The sequence below is a fragment of the Miniopterus schreibersii genome (assembly GCF_964146895.1).
Source record: "Miniopterus schreibersii genome assembly, chromosome: 14".
NCBI classification, from domain to species: domain Eukaryota; kingdom Metazoa; phylum Chordata; class Mammalia; order Chiroptera; family Miniopteridae; genus Miniopterus; species Miniopterus schreibersii.
This window is the reverse complement of record NC_138114.1, coordinates 49,134,769-49,145,631: the sequence shown is the minus strand read 5'-3', so window position 1 is coordinate 49,145,631 and position 10,863 is coordinate 49,134,769. Positions and strand designations below refer to the sequence as shown.

The 10,863-nt window shown below is 58.6% G+C and overlaps 1 protein-coding gene across 1 annotated transcript; it reads left to right on the top strand.

The window, feature by feature from the left end:
• Positions 1 to 1,500: 1,500 nt before the first annotated feature.
• Positions 1,501 to 5,427, top strand: VAX1 (ventral anterior homeobox 1; the record flags this gene model as incomplete). Its single annotated transcript, XM_081158415.1, has 3 exons — positions 1,501 to 1,741; positions 2,873 to 3,060; positions 4,852 to 5,427. 3 exons carry the CDS (start codon positions 1,501 to 1,503, stop codon positions 5,425 to 5,427), a joined length of 1,005 nt encoding a protein of 334 aa, XP_081014541.1.
• Positions 5,428 to 10,863: the final 5,436 nt, after the last annotated feature.

Sequence of the window (10,863 nt, the reverse complement as noted above, 5' to 3'; positions counted from 1 at the left end):
TTTAAAAAAAAAAAACCCTCCCCTCCCGGCCCTTGCACTCTTTGTGAATGAGGGCAGAGCACTCGGCCCTTCCCCCGCCCAGGAGCCACGCCAGACCGCCGCACTCGGAGGACTGTTTGTTAATAGTCCAATTAGATAATTGCCATCTTTCACTCCTTTTGCTCCGCATTTCCCATAAAGGAATGAATGGGGAGAGCGGCGTGGAGAGGGCTTCTGCCCCGGCAAGGTGACGAGGAGGGCCGGAGCATGCTCCTTGCACAAGGCCGCGCGCTTGAATTGAATCATTGTAGCCTAATCAATGCTCTTATTGGATTACTGGCTGTTGCTTTTCTCAAAGATATTGTAGCAGAGACAATGAAATAGCTAGGGGAAAACTTTTTTTTTTTTTGAAGCAGATCTCACAGTTGAGGTTCTCTCGGCTCTCTCTCTCCCTCCCCCCTCCCGCTGGACTCTGAGTACAAAGCTGCCCTTTGAATGGGCTGCCTCCGGGCCGCTGGAGGTGCAGGCATGAAAAAACCCAACGGGGACTGAACGAGGAGAGGTGGCAGCGTAAGATGGCTGTCAGCGCCGAGGTGTGCGAGGAGGGACTTGTTGGGGATGAGAGCTGGGCTCTTTAGCGTGGGGGGGAGATACTTTTTTGGGGGAAAACTTTCTCTCCGCTCCCCTTCTTCTCCCCGCTCCCCTCCGCCCCTGGCAACTGTTTTCTGGGCTGCAGGGTGTGTAAGGGGTTTTTGTGTTTTTGTTGGTTGTTGTTTTTTTTTTTTTCCTCCCCCCGCTCCTACCCTCATTCAGCTCTATTTGTCGAGTGTGGAGAAAACCCCTCTCGCCAGTATGTGAGCAGGAGGGTCAAAGGCAAAGGGAAAGTTAATAATGCCTGCTAATGGCACCAACCATTCAGGATGAACCTTGCCAAAAGTTTTTCTGGAAGTGTGGGTCTTTGATTGTGCGTTTCCTGAAAGCAAGACCAATCATTTCCGTTTATTCCGTGGCTAAACCCCTACTTGATTGGGGACAGGGACAGAAACCATCCATTACGATCTGATATATTATCCAAACAATTTAGTGTATTCATGAGGTAACCGAAACGTGGGGGCTGCGAAATTACCCGTAATCAATTGCAACAGCGAGCGCGCGTCCCCCCGGGTGTCGGACAACTACGACTCGCCGTCTCAGCAGCAGGCGGGAGCCTCAGCATTTCGGAGTTGGCGCTGCTCGCGACCTGAGCTCCGGGCTGGGGACACAGGACGCGCTCCGAGGACGCGGGCGCTGACGAGGCGGCCTCGCCCCTGCTCCGCGGGGACATCGGACCGGACCCGCCGCCTCTGCCCGCGCGCCGCCGCCCCGCCGGGACACCCATTCTTGCCTCCCGCCTCCCTCCGGGGCCAGGGGCAGGGGCTCGCTGTATTGTAGGGGTTTTGTGCCCCGCTCTGGCGTTGCTTTTTTTTTTTTTTTTTTTCTTCTCTCCTGTTTTCTTTTTCTTGTTTTGTTCTTGCCTCTCCTATGTTCGGGAAACCAGACAAAATGGACGTTCGGTGCCACTCGGACGCAGAGGCTGCCCGGGTCTCCAAGAACGCGCACAAGGAGAGCCGGGAGGGCAAGGGCGCGGAGGGGAGCCTGCCCGCCGCCTTCCTCAAGGAGCCGCAGAGCGCCTTCTCGGCGTCGGGCGCCGCGGAGGATTGTAACAAAAGTAAATCCAATTCCTCCGCCGACCCGGATTACTGCCGCCGGATCCTGGTCCGAGGTAGGGATGGGCGAAGCTGCCGGGCGCGCTCTTTAGGGGGAGGGGGGAGACTCCCGCTGCCCCAGCCGCGCGCCCACCGACCCCGGCAGGCGCGCGGGGACTTCGGAGAAAGTTGCTGGCCCTCCTGGCCCCGGGTCCGGCTGGCCCGAGGGGACTCGCCCCTGGGGGCGTGCACTCTCTAGGGAACCACGGTCTCCCAGCCCCGAGGGCCCAGCGGCTGGGCTGCGGGGGAAGCTTGGGGGCTGTGCGGGCAGCTTAGGGGCTGTGCGGGCGGGCCCAGGCTCCAGGCTGCGGCCTCCGACCCGGGAAAGGAGCAGGGGACCCCGGAGGACTTGTGCGCGCCCCGCGGCCCGGAGGACCTGCCGGGAGCCCGGTCGCGGACTCCCGCGCGCCCTGGCGAGTTGAGCGCACCCAAGGGGGAGCGCGGGCGCGGGAGGAGAGCGACCGACCCCCGGGTACGGCCCAGGCAGCTGGCGCGCTGGGCCCAGGGCCCCGGCGCCGCGTTCGAGGCTGGAGAAGCGGCCGGGCTCGGTGGCCGGGCCGCGGAGGCCGCCTCGGTGCTCGGCTCGGCCCCGCTCTGCTGCGCCGCGTGCGCTCAGCTTGGGCGGCCACGGCGGTGAGGCCCGGCCCCGGCCCCGCCAGCAGATCGCCAGGCCCCTCCGGCCCCTCCGGCCCCGACTCGGTCCCTCCTCCTTCCGCCTCCCGGGCTCCGGAGAAGGTGCCCCGGGTTGGGGGTAAGCACCGCCGGAGCGCGGTCTGGTCAACACGCTCCAGGTCTAGGGCCCGCAGGACCCGGGCTGGTCAGTGTGGGGACCCTCAGGCTACCAGGGACCCAGACCACGTAGTCAAGGCCCCCAAGCCCGGAGGACCGTCCTCCGATTTGGAATTGATTTCCCCCCTCCCCGTCCAGAGGGCTCTACAAAGGCACAGCCTGGTTCTCCCGCCGTCAGGGGTCGGCGGTAACCTCCTAGTCCCCGGACGCACAGTCTTCGATCCGGGGCTGTGGCCGCCCCCCGCCCCCTCCCCTGCCCCCGCCCCACCTCTGAACTTCAGGCCGATGGCGCCTGTTCCAGGAGCCAGCTCCGGCCGGAGAGGCGGAGGCTCTGGCGACTGATATTTCCCCTTCCCCAGATGCCAAGGGGTCCATCCGAGAGATCATCCTGCCCAAGGGGCTGGACCTGGACCGGCCCAAGAGGACGCGCACGTCCTTCACCGCGGAGCAGCTCTACCGGCTGGAGATGGAGTTTCAGCGCTGCCAGTACGTGGTGGGCCGCGAGCGGACCGAGCTCGCCCGGCAGCTCAACCTCTCCGAGACCCAGGTACACAGCTCGGCGCCGGCCTCCTCCCCACGACCCCAGCCAGCGCTTGCTCACCACCTAGTCTGGCTCTGGACAGAGCCTCCCTGGGGGAGAGAGGGGGGGAGGCTTTCTTCCCTTCCATAATCCTTCCCTTTCCCCCCATACCCTCAAATATTCCAGGGCCCATGGTCTGCTCACTTGGCCTAGCCCAGGAGGCCCCAGATCCTGTCCTTTGGGAATTCTTTTTGGACCCCAGTCTTGAGAATTCCTTGCTTGTCTCTGGTCCACAAGGAACTGATGTTCACCCTGTTTTGGCTACCTCATTTTGGCCAGATTTCCAGGCACACCCCTCCCTTTGGGGACCTGAGCCTTACACAACACCCAGGCCCATTCTGCCATGGGCCAAAAACCTAGGGCCAAAGCCCCCTGCTCCAGCGCTGTGACAACTAGGATTAGAAAGGTGCACATTCCTAATATCTGCCTGTGCAGACCTGGCTGCCGGACCTTTAAGGCTTCTCCTGGTCCCAAGCTACCCCATTCTCAGCCCTGAGCACCTATGCCAGACACCTAGGAGGCCCTGTCTTCTGTGCAGATGGATGAGGTATGGGGCGGTAGACAGATCTGGGGCCCTGGGAGCCAGCACTGCCAACTGTGCTTTTTAGGTCTTTAGCTTTACGTGAAATCCATACGATGCTATGGAGCTGGCTATTTGGACTCAGCCCAGAGCCACTTTAGGGCCTGAGAGGTTTGCCTTGTGGAGGCCCTTTGGGGCCTGGCCAGGGATGGCACCGGCTTGGCCTAGCTAAGACACACATTGTTTTCTGAGCATCAGTCCCTTTCCTTGTACCCAGCCAGGAAGCAGGTGGGGGGAACATCGTAGGTCTGGGATCTGGACAGAAAACTGAGAACCAAGGACAGAGCAGATCGGTCGTTCTTTCCGAGCCTGAGTCGGCATAGTAGCTTTCCCCTAGTCTCCCAGCTACCACCTCTCTTAGTATAGTTTACAAAATCTAGACAGGATAACCTTTCCCTATAGCTGCCAAACTCCATTCTGGGCCACCCGCTAGGCCTGAAGGGGGACAGAGGGAGGAGGGGGGGAGGAAGGTGGAGAGATTTAGTCCAATGCAGCCTCCCGACTTTCTCCAGCCGCTCCAAAGTCGTGCTGGAGAGCAGCGGAGTGGTAAATGGAGTATCCCTCAGCCCCTCCAAACCAGCTGGTGGTGAGACTAGGTGGGGAAAGCTTGGCCTATAAAGTCCACATTGCACAAATGATTCCTTCTACAACCACCTTCCCTGCTAGCTGCTAGCTGCTGGTCAAGTCTCATGCGCGTAAGCAAGACACAGCTGCTTGTAGGCTTCAACAGTAATGCTGCGGGGGCTAACTTCGAGCCAGTTTGGCCAGGGGCCTGGGTCCCCACCTACCGCACTTCCCACTTCCCCCCAGCATCCTCAGGCCTCACGGATCAGCAGCCCAGCTCCCGGTAGTGCAACCTCCCCAGTGAAATCCTTTCTGGTCTTTCGAGTTAAGGTCGCGGACATTTTTATTACTTTTTTGGTAACCTTGGCCAGCCAGGGCCTGCTTCCCTGGCCCGGAAGTGCAGCCTAGCAGAGCCGCGTCCCCGCACCTGGCGGTCCTGGCTCCCCCACCCCCACCGCACCCCCTCAGCTCCCAGCCGGACCTCTCCCGCGGCGGGTGGGGCTGGGGCTGAGGCTGCGGGAGGGCCCCCGGAGACCTCGCACCCGGGAGCCCGCTCCCCTTGACGCCCGTCTCCCCTGCTCCCCTCTCCCGCCCTCCCCGCGCCCGGGATGCAGGTGAAGGTCTGGTTCCAGAACCGACGCACGAAGCAGAAGAAGGACCAGGGGAAGGACTCGGAGCTGCGCTCGGTGGTGTCGGAGACGGCGGCCACGTGCAGCGTGCTGCGGCTGCTGGAGCAGGGCCGCCTGCTGTCGCCGCCCGGCCTCCCGGCGCTGCTGCCGCCCTGCGCCACCGGCGCGCTCGGCTCCGCGCTCCGCGGGCCCAGCCTGCCCGCCCTGGGCGCGGGCGCCGCCGCGGGCTCGGCCGCCGCCGCCACGGCCGCCGCCCCCGGGCCCGCCAGCGCCGCGTCCCCGCACCCGCCGGCCGTGGGCGGCGCGCCGGGGCCCGGGCCCGCGGGGCCGGGGGGACTGCACGCGGGCGCGCCCGCCGCCGGCCACGGCCTCTTCTCGCTGCCGGTGCCCTCGCTGCTCGGCTCGGTCGCCGGCCGCCTGTCCTCCGCGCCGCTGGCCATGGCCGGCTCGCTGGCCGGCAATTTGCAAGAACTCTCCGCCCGATACCTGAGCTCCTCGGCCTTCGAGCCTTACTCCCGGACCAGCAATAAAGAAGGCGCCGAGAAAAAAGCGCTGGACTGATTGTACGGGTTGGCCTGTATTTATATTTATAGTATCTATTGTGGTGATATTTATGGACTCACGCGAGCTCGGCGCCCGGGGCTCCCGCGCTGGGCTCCCGGCGCCCAGGAGGCCGCGCACAGCTCTCCGTCCCCACCAGGCTCTGCTACTAATTTCATCTCATTTGGGCTATTTCCCCCCCCACCACACCTTTCCTACGTGTTCTCCCCTCCCCGCAAACTTCCTCGGAATCCAGGAGAATCCAAAGAATTGGGAGAAAGGCCCGAGTTAGCCAACCGGACGCCTCCACCAGTGCGGGGCCCTGGAGCGCAGGGACCGGTGCTCAGGCCGGAGCGCAGGACCCCTCCCGAGACCCGGCCGCCGCTGCCCTGCCCGTCGAGGAGTCTTAGGAATATTTTGCAAGAGGAAAGCTGAGCGCAGAGCCCAGGGGCTGAAAACGCTGGCGGGTTTCTTGAGACCCAAAAAGGAGCACCTTCCTTCCTCTCGCCAGAGAAACCAGGGCTTTTGGGGAGCCCCTGGCCCCCACTTTGCGGACCTCTCCGGAGAGCCGGTGCCCGCGCAGCTTCCCGGCTGGACAAATCCTGCTGAGTTTTCCTTCCCTGTAGAGAAGCTCCCATCACAGCCGCCTCCTGGGCCTGTGGACCCCAGGAGACAATAACCGCAACATCGCTGTAGGCAGCGGTGGTGACAGATTTGACCTTCTCAGCAATAAAACAACAGAGAGCGAGAGAGAACCGCCGCATTCAACCGGATCCAGCGGAACCTGTTTAAAAAGACTCGTCCCGATGGCCTTCGGAAGCTCTGAGAAAACGCAGCACAGAGAGCGCGCCACGGGGCGCGCGGCAGAATTAAAGTTCTGGATGTTACCATTTTAAGCAGAAATTTAGAAGGGAAAAAGCAAACGAAAAAGCCAACTCAGCGAATGGAAGGAAACTCGACATCCTTCCCCGCGGCTGTGCGCGGCGGCGGCTGCAGCTGGCGGGGCTCCGGGAAGGAAGGGCGCGGGGTGGCTCTGGCGGCCCGCGCCCCGCGCCCCGCGCGCGGCTGCGGGCAGAGCCGCGGGGCCCGGAGACCCGTGGGTGCCCCGCGCCGCCGCGGCCCCTCCTCCCGGACGCGCGGAACCCGCCAGGCCCGGAGGAGACGCCGGGTTTCCGAGCAGCGTTTTTGCGCAGCGAGAGGCAAGGACCCACGCAGAGCAGCGCGTCCCAGCCGCCTCCGCCGGGGCCGCCGCGCCCAGATCAGCATCCTGCGTGGAAAGGAAAGGCTCCCTCCCCTCCCGACCCCCAGGGTTCCCACGGTCCGGAGTCAGAAACCTGGACTTTCCCCGCGCGACGACGGCAGGCCCCACGGCCACGGCTACTCGTATTTTAACCAAAACCACAGACCCGGGCGGCGAGGGGCCGCGGTGTCTAGAATGTATCCCTCCATCCGAAGCGAGCGTAGAGCGTTTTAAAAAAAATAGTAATTTTATTGTAAATTATTTACATCGGAAGCTTTTCCTTTCTTTCTTTCTTTCTTTTTTTTTTTTTTTTTAATTAGGCAAATTATTTTTAGTGAAGAGAATAATGGAGGATTCGTTCGCGGGTAGGTGTCGCTGAATCCTGGCTACTAACTTTGTTCTGAATGTTTTGGATATTTGGATGTTTTGTATTTATGTGGTGAGAGTGAAATATATATCTATGATGAGTAACCAGGTGTATTTTCGTCTTGCATTTGAAGGGGGGAAAAAACCCAAAAAACAAAAGCAGAAACACCCAGCAAATGATGAGTCTGCGTGGGGACTCTCGGGACAGAGGGTGAAGGTTTTGGCGGGTGTGTGTGTGGGGGGGACTGGTACCCTGAACTCCAGGGATGAGGTTTTGGGGGGATTTCAGTAAGAGAGATGGAGACCCCGGCTTCGATGGCCCTTCCACTTGTTTGAGCATCTACTGTCCAGGTCTCTGTCCCAAGGACGTGGCCCTTCAGCCCCCCCATCTCCCACTTTGCGTTTCTTGGTTTTCTTAGGAACTTGTCTCTGGACACCCTGAATTTCCTGCCGCCTAACGCTCCGGTTTCTAGAGTTCTCCAGCCGCACCTCCAAGCCCGCGGTGTTTTGGATTTTGTGCCATCACAGGGCCCAGGAGAAGCAGGGTTTTCCTTCTTCTGACTTTAGAATAAGTCTCCACAGTCAGAGAGACACTTTGAAGGAACAAGAGAACTGAGCAGATATTAACTCCTGCAGGGATGCTCCCTCCACCCCGCCCCATACAGGGCCAGGACTGACGGACCTGGACGTGGCAAACGGAAATCTTGGGGAGCTAGGAGGGCTGGGGAGAGTGCTCTCGGGAGCACTGTCCTAACACATCCCGAGTCCCCCCCCCAGGGGGGGCACAGCAGCTGGAGCTGGTCTTCCCAGCCGGCACACCTGGGAGATGTGGGGGCCCACCGTTCTCTTGGGGAACCCACGCCCACCAGGCCCTATGTATGTATTTTGCCACAGGTTTTCTGCATCCGAAATAAGGCTGTGGTGCAGTGTGGTGGGCAGAGGAGTTCCTGGGCTTAGTGTGGATTGGGGTGCCCCGGGTTTAGAACCTTCGCCATGAACTCGGCGTTTGCTGGGAGCACCAACCAGACAGTTCACTTCTGTTTCTCAAGGTGACCGCACACCCCTCAGCTGCGCTCCCTCTGGTTCGGTCCCCTGCCTATCTTCCCCTGCTTTCTCCTCTCAGGCAGACCTCTGCGCTCCCCCCCCCCCAGGACCTCTCTCCTGGTGGGCTCTTGGCCTCCCCCCTCTTTCCCCTCCTACATGGCTTCTCCTCAATCTGCCTCTCTCTCTCTCATATTCCCCCCCTTTGGATTCCTCTGCCTGCCCGGGTGGCCCGAGGCCAAGGCCTGGGTGGCTCTAGCTTGGGTTTCAGGGCTGGTGGTTGGGGCCAGCAAGGGGGAGAAGGGAGTGGGAAGGTGGCATAATTTTATGGAACAAAAGACAAAATCCCAGCCTCAGGGTCCCCAACGAGTTCAGTGCCCTCCTCCAGGAGTCTCAGCCCGGGGAGTCACCAGGCAGACCCCTTAACAGCTACCCCCCACTCCCCCCCTTACTCCCTTTTGCATTCTTACCCCTACGGGGAAAGGGCCAGCTACCAGCTACCAGCTACGGCACCTCCTCTCTGCTCTCACCTCCCTTCCCTCCCTGGCTTTGGGGAGAGCTGCTGAGCCCTCGCCTGCCACTCAGGGAGGGCGATTGTTCTTAAAGAGACTCTTCTGCACAGAAAGAGAATCACAATTTTAATTAAAAAAACATTTATAGACAATTCATCTAGTTTTAGTGCTTGTTGTATATATTCCCTCCTTCCCCGTGGGCCTCTAGCAAGCTGCCTCCGGTGAGGCCTCTGGCTTCCAGCTAGTGATTCAGACCACGGAGGAGGCAGGTGGCCTCCGTGGCAACAGCTGGCCCTGCCCGGGAGAAGGTGGAAGGGGCTCCTGTGGGTCAAGGACAGCATCTGGAGGTGCGGGGAGGGGGGCTGTTGGGAGGAATCTCATGCTTAGGCCTGTGCAAAACAACATCCAAGTTAGCTCAGAGCGGAAAAGAAAAGAAAACCTCTCACCACGCTCCTGTGAGCCTGGTGGTCCGGTGTGGGGAAGGTGTGGAAGGTCACGGGGAGCTGAACTGGGACACACCCTCGCAGCCACACATGCAACTGGCCTAACCTGAGCTGACAGATATTCATAATCAATAGCATTTCGCCGCCCTTTAGGGTTTACGAAGAGCAGAGCCTTTCACATGCACCGTGTCCGTCATTCCTCACTTTCAGAGGCCCAGCCTCATTTTAAAGGGACACATTCAGGCTTGCAGCAATCCGATGGCATGCCAAAGGCCACACAGTCAGAGCCACAGGCCTGCGAGCTCCCGGGCCCGGGCCCTCTCCTTTCTGCTGCTGCCTCCCCTCCTCCCTCTTCCTCGCTCCCTCCCTCCCCCCTTTCTTTCTTCCCTTTTCCTTCTTTCCTTCCATTTGTGCTGAAAGGGTCTGGCTTCTGGTACCTGAACCCTTCGGCCTCTTTGCATCCGCATCTGCCCGCTGGCTCCCATTTCCAGCCCTCTTTCTACGACACCAGCTGCTGAGGATGTGCTTGGTGCCTCACAGAGAGGCCCGAATTTCCTCCCTTTGCCTGTCTTCTTTCCTGCCAGAACCCAACTACTACCTTCTGGGATGACATCTTTAAACCTCTTACCCTCTTTGCCTTATACCTCCTTAATACTTTTTTCAAATTGAGGCGTAACATTTATAAGGTAAACATCTATATGGTAAGGTACAAAAGCTTATGTATGCAGTTGTTGTGTTTTTACACACACACACACGCACACACACACGCACACGTTGAATTGTTCCAGTGAAACACTTTCAACTTCTCACCTTAGGCCGCTTGATGACACAATGTCTTCCTCTTGTTTGAAAAGAAATGGTGTCACATTGGTGCGCTGTTGTTGCACAGAAACCTTTCTAGGAAGTCTTTCTAAGGCTTCTTGAAGCCATTAGAAATTTTGTATCTCTTGTAAACCCCTGCGGTCCTGAGTTTAAGAGACTTAAGCTGATCAGAACTTAAAATCTACTAGGTCAGGATTTCTCAAGATACAACGGAAAACCGCCTGCTTCCGAACCACCTGGGGACTGGTTAAAATGCAGAGTCCTAAACCTCAGCCCCGCTCGATGAATCGGAAACTCCGGGGATAGGGCTCAGGAATGTGTGTTATTAGCAGTTTCCCAAGTGATGCTTATCCACGTGAACATTTGAAAACTGCTCTACTAAATGGCAAACTCCCAAAACACTGCAACCTCCAGCATCTGGCCCAGGGCCTGGCGTTTGGTGGGAGTACAATGAATGTTTGTTAAACAAATTAATCCACATTTTCTGACACAGTTTAGAGTTTCTTGGATCACATTATAGTATTGTAATTTAACACCATTTCTACACTGAGAAATCTTTACATTTCAGAGTCTTGTTACTTGAATAGGTTTTATTTTGATGATGCAGGAGAGGAAAGGGAATAGGCTTTGGTGGTTTCTCAGATCTCAGGAAGGCCTTTTATAAACCCAAGTGGGACCACCTCGCTGGACTGGCTGCTCCCTTCAGACCTGGGCGTTTGGGGAGGGCAGAAGGAGAGTTCTCCAGAGTTGCTGAAAGACACTCAGATGCACACCTTTCCAGGTCGGACCTGAATGCTTCTGTTGAAGAAACATCAGAACTGTGGAAGGAGCAAGGCCACCGCGTCCAGAGAAACTGTCATGGAAAGGATATGGGAGCTGAAAATTACTTCAGTATTCTCTGATTGATGGCTGATGTACAGCCTATTTTCTACTTAGAAGCCCATTTGCCTGTCTTCTTACCATGAAAACAGAAAATAAATGTCGTGCTTTATGTGGTAATGTTGTATCCATTCTTAGAAATAATAGCAACACA